The sequence below is a fragment of the Chiloscyllium plagiosum genome, chromosome 22, assembly GCF_004010195.1.
Source record: "Chiloscyllium plagiosum isolate BGI_BamShark_2017 chromosome 22, ASM401019v2, whole genome shotgun sequence".
Classification (NCBI taxonomy): domain Eukaryota; kingdom Metazoa; phylum Chordata; class Chondrichthyes; order Orectolobiformes; family Hemiscylliidae; genus Chiloscyllium; species Chiloscyllium plagiosum.
In genome coordinates, this window is record NC_057731.1 from 44,434,919 (window position 1) to 44,451,582 (window position 16,664).

At 42.8% G+C, this 16,664-nt stretch overlaps 1 protein-coding gene across 2 annotated transcripts in view; it reads left to right on the plus strand.

The window, feature by feature from the left end:
- Positions 1-16,664, plus strand: part of LOC122561273 (solute carrier family 2, facilitated glucose transporter member 9-like) — a 233,365-nt gene that overhangs the window by 133,792 nt on the left and 82,909 nt on the right. Inside the window, exon 3 of one of the 2 annotated variants that reach the window (XM_043712911.1) lies at positions 2,084-2,283. The exons of the other annotated variant lie outside the window; for it this stretch is intronic. Within the exon in view, the coding sequence (XP_043568846.1) occupies positions 2,263-2,283 (21 nt within the window). The 5' untranslated portion in view covers positions 2,084-2,262. The remainder of the gene's footprint in view (positions 1-2,083; positions 2,284-16,664) is intronic. 2 annotated transcript variants of the gene reach the window in all.

The window sequence follows — 16,664 nt, forward strand, 5'->3', positions numbered from 1 at the left end:
CTTGGCACACCAGCCTCATTCCTGAAGAAGGGCTTATGCCCGAAACGTCGATTCTCCTGCTCCTCGGATGCTGCCTGGCCTGCTGTGTTTTTCCAGCACCACAATTTTCAACTCTGGTCTCCAGCATCTGCAGTCCTCACTTTCTCCTAATGCTGGAGATGTCAGGACTGTTCTATGAGGACAGATTGGTTTGACTGAACCTGTATTCACTAGAATGAATGAGAGGAGATCTGATTGAAACATATGAAATTCTGACAGGGTTGAACAGACTAGTTGCAGGAAGGATGTTGTCTCTGGTTGGACAGTCTAGAACCAGGGGACACAGTCTGGTCCAGGCTCTAAGGAATACGTGCATTTTTATAGCACTTTAAGTGACCATGGGGCATCTCAAGGGTACAAGAAGCGTTTTGTTAGCTTTCCCAACAACTTTAAGTTATGCATTATCCTAGACAGTGAACTTGCAAAGGCTATTTGACATCAGAGTCATCACAGTCTGTTCTCAACTGATGTCTATGCTGTCCTAAAGGGAGTTTTTTTGACAGTGATCGGAAGGACCTCAGATAATTTCTTCAACTCCGTCAGGAATAATAAACCTAATTACATCACTCCAGATCAATGACTTCCTCTGGTTAAGTTTAGAATTTTGAAACTTGTTTGAGGTACTTAAAATGATAAAGTGATATTATGGAGTAATATCACACAAAATGAAATGATTTATTCCAAGTAGAGGATTGAGGGTTGAAGTCTGAATGAGGAAATTTAAATTAGAGCTAGATTGTTTGGGAGTGAAATCAGAAAGTACTTTTTCATTCAAAGGGTGGCAACAGTCTAGAAATCTGCCCCTCCCCCCAAGTCAAAATAGAGCATTTAGCATCAAGACTGAGAGCCTTGAAACAACCACCAAACCTTAAACAGACTATTGTTTGCAGTAAACTATCCAGCTTTCAGGACAGCATTGACCACAATACCACACAACCCTGCCATGGCAATCTCTGCAAGACATGCCAGATCATCAACATGGATACTACCATCACATGTGGGAACACCACCCACCACATACATGGCAAATACCCATGTGACTTGGCTAATGTTATCTACCTCATACACTGCAGGCAAGGATGTCCTAAGTCATGGTATTTGGCAAGACCATTCAAATGCTACAGCAACAGATGAATGGACACCGTACAACAATCACCAAACAGGAATGTTCCCCCCTAGTCAGGGATCATTTCAGCAGTCAAGGGCATTCAACCTCCGATCTTTGGGTAAGCGTCTTCCAAGGCAGCCTTCAAGATACGCAACAACAATGCAAAATCACCGAGCAGAAACTGATAGCCAAGTTCCGTACCCTTGAAGATGGCCTCAACTCTAATCTTGGGTTCATAACACGCTAAATATAATCTCACCACACTGTTCTGTATCTGTAAGATCTTCCTTCCTGTTCTGTTTTGACACTATCACCTTGATAACTCGTTACGATCCTCGGATGCTGCCTGAATTGCTTTGCTCTTCCAGCACCACTGATCCAGAAACTCGTTACGATCTGTCTACCTTAATTAGTCTGTACAGTTTTGGATTACTTGGTACTTTGGTTAGACCTCATCATGTAACTCCTTTACCTGGCATGTTATTCCAGCTGTTTGGTTTGTCTCCACCACCACCTTATTTTTAATATTTTGTAATTATCTCTCTGCTGCAATTAATCCAATTATAGGTCATCCTTCCACCTACTATTCAGCTGTTGACACTTTACTCACACCATCTGACACTTTTGATCACCTGCAGAGACTTATTATTCAGCCTATTGACACTCCACTGACACCATTTGTGTGATTTTTTTAATCTCTCTGCCTATTGATCTCTCTGCTTCTAAATTCTGTGTCTGTGTGCTTTTCTTTCAACTGACAAAGGGGCTACGCTCCCAAAGCTTGTGATTTCAAATGAACCTGTTGGACTATAACCTGGTGTCATGTGACGTTGAAAGTATGAACCAGCTCAAACCCTGTGACTCAGTGGCATCTTGAATTCCTGGGTTTGTGTAATTCTTCTGTGAATGTCTATGTTACAACTTTCTGTCAGACAGGACTATCCAACTGGACCATTCCCAAGCACAGGAAGCTGTCAACTTAGAAGAAAAAGGTGTGCAAGAAGTATTTCAAGCTGTAGCCTGAGTCTGAACAAATGGAATTTACTCTGATCTCCAGAAGTGTCATCACTGGCATGGACACAGTAGCTGCTACCTGACACCAGTACTGCAAAGAGATGTTGCCACTGCTCTGCCAGGTAGGTGTGTTTTGTATTTGTCAAGGAACTATTATTCCTCAAATTTAAGACTTTGAAATTTTCATGCTATTTGGCCTTTAAACTATCTCATTCAATCCTTATGTTCAATCCTTATGTTCAAGTCCTTTCTTGTAGTACTCTCTATGTCTAAAATTTCCTCAATTCTTATAACTCTCACAGATTTCAGTGCCTCTCCATTTATTTTCCCTTGGTCATTCCTAATTTTAATTGCCTCACCATAACCAGTTGTTTCTTCATTGCCTGAATGTTAGGTTCTGGAATTCCCACCATAAACCTCTCCCCTCTTCCTCTCTTGTTCCTCCTTTAAGCTGCTTTAATAATATCTCCAAATGTGTCTCTGTGTCAAATTTCCCTGCTTATTTTCCTGTGAAGGAGCTTGGGACATTTTACAACATTATAGTTGCTACATAATTGGGATCTGGTGTTGCTGAAATACCAGCTTGCCACCATTAGAGGCCCTTAGAGAGCCATGGGCTGTGGATAGGCACATACTGGTGAGTAATTAGGGGAGAACCATAGATCCGAGAGCTCCCATTGTATCAGTCCCTTTTCCCCTCCAAATGTATGCTAGTGACATCCAATTCTACTCCAGCATTACCTCTCTCTCGACATCCCACTATCTCCATCTGTCACTCTGCTTGTCCAGCCTTCAGCACTACATGAGCAGGAAATCTCTGCCATCCAAATATTGGGGAGACCAAAGCCATTGTTTTTGGTCCCTATCCCAAACTGTTCCAATGTCACCAACTCCACTCTTTTGCCTGGCAACGGACTGAGCGGGAACAAGACAGTCTTCAGGTATATGTAGATAAGATTCTATCCTTGTGATCACACCATCACTAAGATGACGTTTTTCTACCTCTGTAACACTGAATATTTCCACCTCAATTATCTGTTTTCTTATTATCTCTAGACCCACTGTTCCAATAAACTCTTGGCTGGTTCACTGTCGATAAACTTGAACTCGTCTCAGTCCGTTGGTGCATTCTAACTCAGACCAAGTCACATTCACCCATCACCTTTGTGCTACATCAGCTCAAGGTTTGGAAATGCCTTAATTTTAAAATCCCTCCATGGCCTCTCTTCCAACAAACCCAGAAGCTTCATCAGCTCAAAATCCCCCCCAAGACATCTGCAATCCTTTACTTCTTAAGACAGGTACAGCACAGTGTCAGACACGGAGTAAAGCCCCCTCTACACTGTCCCCATCAAACACTCCCCCAGAGCAGGTATAGCATGAATAGAGCACACTTCTCACACTCTTTCTTAATCAATCTGTCTGTCTTTCCATGTCTCTGTCTCACTCTCTGACTCTTTCTTACTCTGCCATTACCTCTCCCTGTTACTCATTCTCAGAACACTCCCCAAATTGTATGACCCACTCATTCTATTATTTTGTATCCTCATTGTTGAAGTCAGTTTGTGTTGTGGTGTTGTGCAAACGCTATATTGTCATGCCCTGGTGCAAAGTGTGAGCTGTTTTATAGACTGGGTCATGCTATCAGAACTTAAAATGGATGTTCTTATACTGATACATAATTGGAGATATTACTGTGGGAATATCTTGAAACAGAGCCAGAGTCACTCCCAGTAAGATGGCTGGTATCATATTAACACCAGATAGGTGACCGACATTCATCCCATGGCGCTTGGTTCATATTGCATAGAATCCCTACAGTGTGAAAACAGGCCCTTCAGCCCAACAAGTCCACACCGACCCTCTGAAGAGTAACCCACCTAGACCCATTCCCCGAACCTATTACTCTACATTTACCCCTGACTAATGCACCAAACCTACACATCTCTTAACACTATGGGCAATTTAGCATGGCCAATTCATCAGCACATCTTTGGATTGTGGGAGGAAACCGGAGCACCCAGAGGAAACCCACGCAGACACGGGGAGAATGTGCAACTCCACACAGACAGTCACCGAGGCTGGAATCGAACCCGGGTTCCTGGTGCTGTGAGGCAGCACTGCTAACCTCTGAGCCACCGTGCTACACCGGTGGGATCTAATGGCTGGGGCTTGATGTTGGGTCTGAGGACTGGGGTTACTGGTGGAATTAGAGATTAGAGTCCCTACAGTACAGTATGCAAACAGACCCTTTGGTCTAACAAGTCCAGATCGACCCTCCGATGAGTAACCACCGAGACCCATTCCCCTACCCAATATTTACCCCTGGCACATTACACTATGGGCAATTTAGCATGGCCAATTCACCTGACCTGCACATCTTTGGTTGTGCAAGGAACCGGAGCACCCAGAGGAAACCCACGCAGACACAGGGAGAATGTGCAACCTCCACACAGACAGTCGCCCCGAGACTGGAATCGGACCCAGGTCCTTGGCTCTGTGAGGCAGCAGTGCTAACCACTGACCCACCGTGTTGCCCATAAAGTCAATCAGTGGATTCAGACAGAAAATTATCTGGGGAAATAAGAGAAATGATGCAGATGCTATGGATCTGAAATAAAAACAGAAAGTGCTGCAGAGCAGGTCTGGCAGCAACTGTGGTTAAAGAGACAATGTTGATGTTTCAAATCCAAGATGACTTTTCAGAACTTAGTTTGGGCTCGAAATGCCAACTTTGTTTTTCTCTCTGCAGATGCTGAGTTTCTTCAATATTTTCTGTAATTATTAGGAGCAATTGCACTATACTATGTGTGTTATGCCAGGTCTTCCTTCAGCAGTCTCCCTACTTTTGGAAGCTGGGCTGATGAGTTCCCTGGAATTTTGTCTCTGAATCCAAATGTAAATTCTGCTTGAGTGCTTGTGGCTGATGGGTCTTCCTGATGTGTGTCTCCCTATCCTGTCACACTCAATGCAGGTCTACATCTGAACACAGTAACTGAACTGACCCTGCAATGGGTCTATAGTGGCAGGAGGCTGAAGACACTGCCTCCATTCTGTTCACAATGCATCTCTGTTTGATGAAGCAGTCACATGACAGTCAAGAGCTTTTTCTAACTTGGAGAGGATGTTTGTAAGGTTTATGACTGCGTTCACAAAATATCTATTCATTTTTAGCTCTCCAATTCCTGAAATGTGATTTAACCATCAGAATCTAATGAATTTATAAAATATCACGGGTTCTGTAAAGTCTTGTAAATGCTTCAGTTATTCACTTAGTCTCTTGTGTGGGTCCTCTGTAATGCGAATAGATGATAACCTAGCTAAAAGCACTAGATCTCTAACAGGCTTCTTTTGTGGTTTATTCCTGTTCTTTGGCAAGAATTGTATGGAGTTTATAGCTTATTATAATTTCTAAAAAGTTAGGTACTTTAGCATAAAGGAGAGACATTGGATGACATGTTTGAAAAATGTCCTTCATGAATGGGAAATAAACTCTAATACAGCTCAAATCAATTGGATGGAAATTCTCTCTCTTTCTTTATTTTTATTTTCTTTCTCCCTGTCTAACTTGCTCTCTCTCTATCTCATGCACACTCTTCCACTCTCACTCTATGTCTCCTGTTCTCTCATGGTCACGAACTTGCTTGAATTCCCTCCCACTCCCATCTCTTTCAGGCATGACTCTCTCATTCTCACTTCAAATGATTTTCACACCTTGAAGGGCTTGAGACTGTGATTTTCTTTCTATACTAAATGTTAGAAAGTTCTAATAAGCACATGGGATCGTGGGCATGAATAGACACATGGAGTACAAAAGTAAGGAAATTATGCTAAACCTTTGTAAAGCACTGTCAAAAAGTGTGGCACTGGAGAAGCACAGCAGGTCAGGCAGCATCCGAGGAGCAGGAGAATCAACGTTTCGGACATAAGCCCTTCAACAGAAATGCCAACTCTCCTGCTCCTCGGATGCTGCCTGGTCTGTTGCGCTTTTCCAGTGCCATACCTTTTGACCCTGATCTCCAGCATCTGCAGTCCTCAGTTTATCCTAGTCTTAACAAAGCACTGGTTAGGCCCTCAAATGGAATATCACCTTTAAATCTGTTCACAGTTTATTAAAGGATGTCATGACATCCAAGAGGAGCAGAGGAAATGTACCAAAACGTTACTAAGATGAAGGACCTCAGTTACATGCAGAGACTGGACAAAATTTAATTATTCTCCTTCAAGCACCTGAAGGTTAACACCAGAAGACCATTAGATGTGCAGGTCAGGTGAAGTGGCCATGCTAAATTGCCCGTAGTGTGAGGTGCATTAGTCAGGGGAACGTGTCTGGGTGGGTTGCTCTTCAGAGGGTCGGTGTGGACTTGTTGGGCCGAAGGGCCTGATTCCATACTGTAGGGAATCTAATCTAAAAAAACTGTAGGAACAGAGGTAGGCAATTCAGCCCATTGGGTCTACTACTCCATTCAATGAAATATTGCTGATCTGATTATCTGCAACGTTGCTTTCATACCTTGGGCCCATAACCCTTGATTCCCCATACTAACTAAACGTATGTCTGCCTCAGCTTTGAATACACTTAATGACCCACCCTTAACAAAGCTCTATGATAAAGAATTCTACACAAACTTCTCGGAGAAAAAAATCCTCCTCATCTTTATTTTAAGCAGGCAGTCCCACTGATTCTAAACTCTTCCACACGGCAAACAATCTCTCCTCATTTATCCTCTCGAACCCTTTACGAGTCTTATATGTTTCAATAACTCATTCTACTTAACTCCAATAAGCGCAAGCACAAGCCCAATCTATTCAACTTCTCCTTATAAGAAAATCTCTCCATATCCATGATCAACCGAGTGAACCTTCTCTGCTTAGCCTCCAGTGCTAGTATATCTTTTCTTAGATAAGTGGCCCAAAACTGTTCACAGCATTCCAGCTGTGGTCTTAGTTTTGCCTTGCATAGCTTTTGCAGGATTTCCCTATTTTTATACTTCATTCCCATTAAAATAAAGACCGACTTGCCATTTCTCTTTCACATTACGTGCTGAGCTTGTTTGCAAACATTTTGTGATTCACGCACAAGGACTCCCAAACCCCTCCGAGCTGCAACTTTATTCAGTCTTTCTCTATTTAAATAATATTCAGCTCCTCTACTCTTCCTGGCAATGTGCATAAGCTCATATTTCCCATTGAATCTGAACAGTGTGTCAGCATTCATAAAGAGTATCCCCAGTAGTAGGTCAATATTTACAGGGAGTCCCTAAGTGTGTTTAAGTAATTACTGGGAGATCCCTGGAGTGTGTCAGTATTTGCAGGGGTTCCTGGTAGTGGTTCAGTGTTTACAGAGAGTCCCAAAGAATATGTCAGTGTTTATAGGGAGTCCCATGAGTATATCAGTATTTGCAAGGCATCCTTGTACGTGTGACAGTATTGAAAGGAGGCCTGCTGTTGATGTGTCAATATTTATGAGGGCTTACTGTGATTGTGTCAGTGTTTACAGGAGAGGATCTGTGAACTTCTAAGTATTTACAGAGCATCCTTGTGCACTTTTCAGTATTTGCTGTGGGTCATTGTGAGTGTGTCAGTATTTGAAGGAGGCCCCCTAAGTGTGTGTCAATATTTATAGAGAGCAGATGCCTACATTTAAGATGGTAAAATATTAGCCTAAAGAAACATTTGAACCAAGAGTGAATTATATGAACAGTGACAACCACTGGACAATATCTTTAGGAAAATCTGTACCAAAGTGAGCAAAATAAGAGCTTCAAGTAGTGACACCACAAGAATTGACAAGAGTGCAGATGATTTTGGTAATCCTCCCGTCAATCGCGGACACTTTTATTCTTGTATTTACTCTCAGCTTATGGGCATTGCTAGCTATGCTGGCATTTTTGTCCCTAATTGGCCTAGAAAAGATGATGATCCTCTTATAAATGCCCAGTCTGTTTGCTGTAGTTCATTGAGACACTTCCTTTTAAAACAGACTCTGTAATTAGGTCTTGTTTGCTTTGCTATTTGTTGAGTAAGTGAGTTTTGTTTGCCATAAAATATTCTTCTTTGTTGTTTCCCACGCTGCCATCAATGCATTGGTTAAAGTTACAAATCACACAACACCGGGTTATAGTCCAACAGGTTTAATTGGAAGCACTAGCTTTCGGAGCGACGCTCCTTCATCAGGTGGTTCATCACAACCACCTGATGAAGGAGCAGCACTCCGAAAGCTAGTGCTTCCAATTAAACCTGTTGGACTATAACCTGGTGGTGTGTGATTTGTAACTTTGTACACCCCAGTCCAACACTGGCATCTCCAAATCATGCATTGATTAAGGCAGTGGTGTCAGTAAATATTTCAGATTTCAAAGGAGAAGTGAAATGACTAAATCGGCTATCCTTAACTTATGTCCATATTTATACCCCAATGATGATATCTCTTTCAAGTGTCAATATTTGCTTCAGCTAAAGCCTTCAGATAATGGCAGCCCTCTGAACTTCCTCTCCATGGATATTATACCAGACATAAAGGAAGGTCATGCTGACTATGGCAACTCAATAATGTTTACCCGTAATGTATCTTGTACCTTGTTACACTTAATGTCTTCTCAGCATCTGGGCACAGTGCAGGCAATTTCTTGAATTAAACTTCTGAAAAATACACCAGAGCCTTCAGCACAAAATCTAGGCTGACGTTTCCATGCGGTAGTAGGGAAGAGCTGCACTGTTGGAGGTGCCAACTTTCAAGTGAGTCATTGAAGTGACGCTCTGTCTGTCCCCTCAGATGGACACATTAGGTATTAATGTATGATTTGGAAGAAGAAAAGGCAGGGGTATTCCTAGTGCACTGGCCCGTGTTTATCCCAGTCAACATCACAAATGAAAAATCAGATCACTTGGAAATTATTTTGTAGCTGCCTATGTGTTCCTGCTGTCCTCTCCAATAACACGATGGTGCATAGGAGAAAATCAATTATTACTTGCCAAAATCCAGCTCATCTTTTGGCAGCCTTGCTCGTGGAGCAAGAATAAGGAATTTGGCTCTGATCAACGTTCAAAGTCTGACAGTGGTTTTTGACAGTGTCTTCACTGACAGAGATCTGTTTGCAACATCAGGCAGTAGGATCCAGGTTCATGTGAAGCACCACATTGCTGGCATCAAGAACTAGCTTGCACAATTGAAATGTGGAGCTTATTCAAGGAACAGCTACTGCGTGTCCTTGATAAGTATGTACCTATCAGGCAGGGAGGAAGTGGTTGAGCGAGGGAGCCACAGTTTACTAAAAAAGTTGAATCTTTTATCAAGAGGAAGAAAAAGACTTATGTTAGGATGAGATGTGAAGGCTTAGTTAGGGCATTTGAGAGTTACAAGTTAGCCAGGAAAGACCTAAAGAGAGAGCTAAGAAGAGCCAAGAGGGGACATGAGAAGTTGTTGGCAGATAGGATCAAGGAAAACCCTAAAGCTTTCTAGAGGTATTTCAGGAATAAAATAATGACTAGAAAAAGATTAGGGCCAATCAAGGACAGTAGTGGGAAGTTGTGCATGGAGTCCAAGGAGATAGGAGAAGTGCTAAATGAATATTTTTCATCAGTATTCACACTGGAAAAAGACAATGTTATAGAGGAGAATACTTAGATACAGGCCACTCGACTAAATGGGTTTGAGGTTCACAAGGACGGGATGTTAACAATTCTGGAAAGTGTGAAAATAGATAAGTCCACTGAGCCAGATGGGATTCATCCTAGGATTCTTTGGGAAGCCAGGGAGGAAATTGCAGAGCCCTTGGTTTTGATCTTTACGTTATCATTGTCTAGTGCCAGAAGACTGGAGGATAGCAAATGTTGCCCCCTTGTTCAAGGAGGGGAGTAGAGACAATCCTGGGAATTATAGACGGGTGAGCATTACTTTGGTTGTGGGTAAAGTGTTGGAAAAGGTTATAAGAGAGAGAATTCATAATCATCTAGAGAGGAATAAGTTGATTGGGGATAGTCAACACGGTTTTGTGAAGGGTAGGTCGTGCCTCACAAACCTTATTGAGTTCTTTGACAAGGTGACCAAACAGGTAGATGAGGGTAAAGCAGGTGATGTGGTTTGTATGGATTTCAGTAAAGCGTTTGATAAGGTTCCCCACAGTAAGCTATTGCACAAAATACAAAGTCATGGGATTGAGGGTAATTTAGCGGCTTGAATCAGAAATTGGCTAGCTGAAAGAAGACAAAGGGTGGTGGTTGATGGGAAATGTTCATCCTGGAGTTCAGTTACCAGTGGTGTACTGCAAGGATCTGTTTTGGGGCCACTGCTGTTTGTCATTTTTATAAATGACCTGGATGAGGGCATGGAAGGATAGGTTAGTAAATTTGCAGAAGATACTAAGGTCAGTGGAGTTTTCGATAGTGCGGAAGGATGTTGCAGGTTACAGAGGGACATAGGGACCAGCTGCAGAGCTGGTCTGAGAGGTGGCAAATGGAGTTTAATGCAAAAAAGTGTGAGGTGATTCACTTTGAAAGGAGCAACAGGAATGCAGAATACTGGGCTAATGGTAAGATTCTTGGTGGTGTAGATGAGCAGACAACTTAATGTCCATGCACATGGATCCCTGAAAGTTGCCACCCAGGTTGATAGAGTTGTTAAGAAGGATATTGTGTGTCTTCTTATTGGTAAAGGGATTGAGTTTCGGAGTCATGAGGTCATGTTGCAGCTGTACAAAACTCTCTTGCAGCCGCACTTGGAGTATTGCGTGCAATTCTGGTCACTGCATTGTAGGAAGGATTTGAAAAGGGCTCAGAGGAGATTTACTAGGATGTTGCCTGGTATGGAGGGAAGGTATTACAAGGAAAGGCTAAGGGACTTAAGGTAGGTTCTTTACTCAGAGAGTAGTAGGGACGTGGAACGCCCTGCCTGCAACAGTAGTAGACTTCCAACTTTAAGGGCATTTAAATGGTCATTGGATAAACATATGGTTGAAAATGGAATAGTGTAGTTTAGATGGGCTTCAGATTTGTTCCACAGGTCTGTGCAACACTGAGGGCCGAAGGGCCTGTACTGTGCTGTAATGTTCCATTTTCTATGTTCTAATACACAGCGACACTGGGAGGATGGTTCAAATGGAAGATTCCTGGATACCAGTGCTCAACATGCAGCTGTGCCCAGGAGGTTGAATCACAGGATGTTCCAAACTCAGATATAAAGATCATCTGAAAGTCTCATTCAGAGCTGCAATAGACAGGGGGAAAAAAACCTTGGACAGACCCAAAGGAGTAGTCTTTTATTCATCAAGTGATTTGAGGAGAATAGAGTCAAGTATAACTCAAAGCAGATGCCTCCATCCATCCTTCCAATACTGACTTCAAATGCAGTACTGGGGATCAGTTATGCAATTGAAGACTTGGCCTTCCTAACGCAAGAAACAACATAAACCCAGAGAGCAAATTATTCTTTCCTGTCTTACACCTATCCATCAAAGTGACAGGGGAATCCATCATTGTGCAATGTATCTGGATTGGATAGTTGGAAATCTGACTATCGATCTCATGCTTGACAGTTTTTCCTCCTTCACAGACAATCAAGTGGAACTGATATCGTAGGACATGAAATTCACAGCAGATTCACTCACAGTGAGGCCAGGAGAGTATTGCAAACAGAATAATGATTGGAGAATTATCAGTGGACTGAGGGAGAACAACATCATTGGTCAGATTGCTTCTTTGCTAAACTGCATTTATCAAACAGTAAGAGACTGTAATCCAGGTATGTCCAATGGTTTCATTATCCAGACTCTCTGGGGTCACCTGTCACATTCAGATCACTGCTTCCAGTAATTTACAGAAATCTCAGACTGCTGATTCACAGTTCTGGATATTCTGTTGGTAGGTTCAACTACTGAGATAACAGTGCTCAGAGCAGCCTTAGCCAAATCTCAATGTCTAGACAATTCACACCAGACAAGAAGAAATGTAAATTCCAGCAGGAGGGAATCAGCTGAGGAACTCTTTCTGCAGGGTTGGAGCAGTAGCCAGGTCATAGAATCTCTACAACATGGAAGCAGCCCATCAATTCCACACCAACCCAATGAGGAGTATGCAACACCCCCATCCTAACCATGTAGCCCCACATTTCCTACGGCTAACCTACCTACCCTGTACACTATGGGAAATTTAGCATGACCAATCCCCATAACCTTCACATCTTTGGATTATGGGAGGAAACCTGAGCACCCGGACGAAACCCACGCAGACACGGGAAGAATGTGCAAAGTCCACACAGCAGTTGCCCGAGACTGGAATCAAACCCGGATTCCTGGTGCTGTGAGAAAACAGTGCTAACCACTGGGCCAACATGTTACCCGCCACTGAGCCAGTTGAAGTTGGGGGTCACTGAACATAATGTATGAACCATTGTTTGGACATTCCTTCACTACTGTACAAGTGCAAAGTCACTTACTTTAAAAAGATAATAAATTAAATGTTATGGAGAGTGCCTACTGGCATGATGGTTGATGGCCAGAGGAACTGAAAAAGCAGCTCTAGCTGATTCAAGAGTGAATTTCAAAAGGGAATTGGGTAAATTCATGAACAGGAACATGTTGCACATCTGTGGGGAATGCTTCAGCATGTGGGACTAAACATAGTGCTTCAGAAAATCTAGATTATGACTATGTTAGGAGGGATAAACTAATTCAATTTCTTGTCCCACTTCTCCCCTGTTTATAACAAAGTTTGAATTTAAAAAGGGTGTCATATTGCCAGCTTTTTAAAAATGTAGATATAATAAGTATACTACATGTATAGTATAAAACTGTATGTCGCTCACTGTCACTAAGAAGTCAGTAGGTTCCTTCAGTAACAAGGAAATGGTTAGTTTATTGGAAATAAAATGTACACAGGTAAAGATGCAAATATTGATAAGAAAAAGATTGAAATATGCTACAACCCTTCTTGAAAAATAACACTTACACAGTGTTATGGAGCACAGCCAATGAGAATACTTGTCACACCAGATCCGAGCATCAAAACTGGTTCTTCAATGAGATGTGTAATTTTTGCAGTTGGTTATCATTGTGGGCATTCATTGAGACATATTCACACCAGCTGCCGATGTTCTTTGGCAGCAAAACCTTAAGTTTATTATTCAATAAAAAACAAACTTTCCAGTTTCTTTCCCTTAGACCACTGAGACTGTTATGATGCTTGCTGCCATGACTCTCTCACAATTCTGATGGCTTAAATCTTTTCAGTTACAATAATTTAAAGATTTATACCCAAACTCTACTGCCTCGGAAGCTTCACAGACTAGAAACCACCTTCTGCTGAGATGACTGCTTCCCCTTGAACTGAACGAAAAACTAGGTTCCCCTGCTCAGAGAAAAGTTCTCTTCTGAAGTGAACTCCGAGTTGTTCTGAGCTGAGACTTCGAACATTATGTTCGAAAGTCAAAACTAAACTAATTATGTAGATGTGTTTACTCAATCCATCATCTGTGGCAGAAGCAGGCAACAGGTTCAGTGAGTTCAATCTTGACATTGGGAACATTTCACTTCATCGTTTATGCTTTTCACGAATGGTGTGGTGAGTTTCTTTGAGGAGAAAGTGAGGTCTGCAGATGCTGGAGATCAGAGCTGGAAATGTGTTGCTGGAAAAGCGCAGCAGGTCAGGCAGCATCCAGGGAACAGGAGAATCGACGTTTCGGGCATAAGCCCTTCTTCAGGCCTCCAGTCTGAAAAACAAACCTATATCACAACCCCTGTCTCCTACCTTCAAGTCAATTTTGGATTGACTAGCTTCCCCTGGATCCCATGACCATTACTGTACAGTGTCCTTGCTGACATATTACAATGGCAGCTGCTAGTACAGCCCAGGGTGCAGAATTGAAGTGCAGAAGTCTAGTGTAAATGGCTCAGAGATGTGCTAAAAGGAAAGTTAGAGACTAATACACAGCAGTTGCCAAAGTCTGTGGATGTGGATTAGGTGAAGAAGGGCTTATGCCCGAAACGTCGATTCTCCTGTTCCCTGGATGCTGCCTGACCTGCTGCGCTTTTCCAGCAACACATTTCCCGTGGTGAGTTTCTTGGCAGGCAATGGCAAGTTGCCAATTAAGGGAGGTTATTGTATGTGAAAAGCCTTGTTGGCAGCACAAACTGCCCAATTAATATTTAGCTTTCTATCTTAGCAAATCTGTGAAACAAGCCAGATATCGAGAAATCCCAAGATAGTAACTAGAGTGGCACCTGGTGAATTCAGCTTGCTGCTTACTGCAAATGACTTCCATGTCAGCCTCCGGACTCTAACATCTTAGGGCACTTCATAGGCACTAGCTACACCTAATCCACATCCACAGACTTTGGCAACTGCTGTGTATTAGTCTCTAACTTTCCTTTTAGCACATCTCTGAGCCATTTACACTAGACTTCTGCACTTCAATTCTGCACCCTGGGCTGCACTAGCAGCTGCCATTGTAATATGTCAGCAAGGACACTGTACAGTAACGGTCATGGGATCCAGGGGAAGCTAGCCAATCCAAAATTGACTTGAAGGTAGGAGACAGGGGTTGTCATAAAGGTTTGTTTTTCAGACTGGAGGCCTGTGACAAGCAGTGTGCCACAGATATCGGTGCTCAGTTCACTGCTTTTCATCATTTATGTAAACAAGTAAATGTGAATATAAAAGGCAGGGTTAGTAAGTTTGCAGGTGACACCTAAATAGGTGGTGTTGTGGACAGTGAAGAGGATTATCTCAGAATACAATGGAACCTTGATCGGATGGACCAATGGGTCAAGGAGTAGCAGATAAATGTGAGGTGTTGCATTGCGATTAGTCAAACCAGGGCAGGACTTATACACTTAATAGTAGGGCCCGGGGGTGTGTTGACGAACAAAGAGGCCTAGGGGTGCAGGTGCACAGTTCCTTAAAGTGGAGTTACAAGTAGACAGGGTGCCAAGAAGGCATTTGGCATGCTTGCCGTCATTGGCCAGAACATTAACTATAGGATTTGGGACATCATTGTGCTGGACATTGGTGAGGCCACTTTTAGAACACTGCAGTACAATTACAGTATTTAAACGGCATCTGGATGGGTACGTGAATAGGAATGTTCTCAAATAGTATGGACCAAATGCTGGCAAATGGGACTAGGTCAGATTGGGATGTCTAGTCAGCTTAGGCTGAAGGATTTGTTTCTGTGCTGTATGACTCTATGACTCTATAAATATCCAGCTCATTAACTGGACCAGGCTCCTTCTCCAGGCTCTTTATGCACTGGATATTCACAGCATTGCTCTTGCACTTTTTGGCCCCCTCAACCAGAGATACAAGGCTTATCATATTCCTGTCTTGCCTTGTCATTTATTGCTGTCACAAAGCCAGGATTCTTATCATGGTTGTCTATAGTTCTCAGTAAACCAACGACCGCTCTTCGGGTCAGAGGGTCCTGGCACAATAACTCAAGGGCAGCCTCTGGTCCAGGGGTCTGGAAGCAAGTCAGCCACTCAGATTGGTCATAAGTCAGGATGCTCTCCCTCACATAATGGGTGAGGAGCCAATTATCTGGCAGCCCAGCACGAATCTTGAGTGTTTCTGCCATATTGTAGACAACTTTCCTCCTGAATAAGAGAGAAGCAGGTATTGAGGGAGTTGACAGTGGGTAGCACAACTTATTATTTTTGATGCAGATAGGAAGTTATCCTGAGTGACCAAGTAGGTAGCACAGAGGGCATGGAGGCTTAATGGTTTAATAGATGAGAGTGAGTACCAAAAAATGTTGCAGGTAACAGTGGCACCATTGGAGCTTGAGACGTGGAGAGAGGTGGGGTATAGTCGCAGAGATAGTGTGATGTATCAGAGAGAAGATGGTGACAGTCACACTGGCAGAGTGGCAAAGATCATTGACCTACAGTTCTGTATATTCCTGCAAACAGCTAAGACTGCATTAATGGATGGCAATCTTGGACCAGGTTGGCATGGTCTGGTGACATTGTCTCCATCAGTGGTCCTGGGAAGTAAGAAGCCCTACCTGTTCATCACCCCGTCTAGTAGAACCATCAATTCTCTGCCCACCCTGTCTGCCATGTCTAGGCAAATGTCAGGAACTGTGCAGAGCAGCTCCAGACTGGCAGTGGTTGAACAGGTGATAACGGACTTTTAAAGACAGCGTGGATGTAGGGGATGCCAATGAATTCTGGGGTATTGTCCATGAATTATTCTGGGAATGCTGTGTAATAAGATGGAACCAGAATTGGACATGAGAGAGGCGCCATAGACAGGGTAGGAGTAAATGGTACATTTGGTAAGATATGGCAAGACAAGGCATCATGGTGGAAATCCCTCCAAAAAAAGTGGGTGCAACTTGGATTTAGAGGAAAGCAGAAGATTCAGCCCTTCATTCATTAATGCTACAGGAGTCTGCTGGACAATTGGTTATATTCATATGCCTTTTTGGAACTGATGTACTCAGAGCACTATCCCAATGGCTGCCTGAATTTTTAAAAAATTATAAGACCATAAGACATAGGAGCGGAAG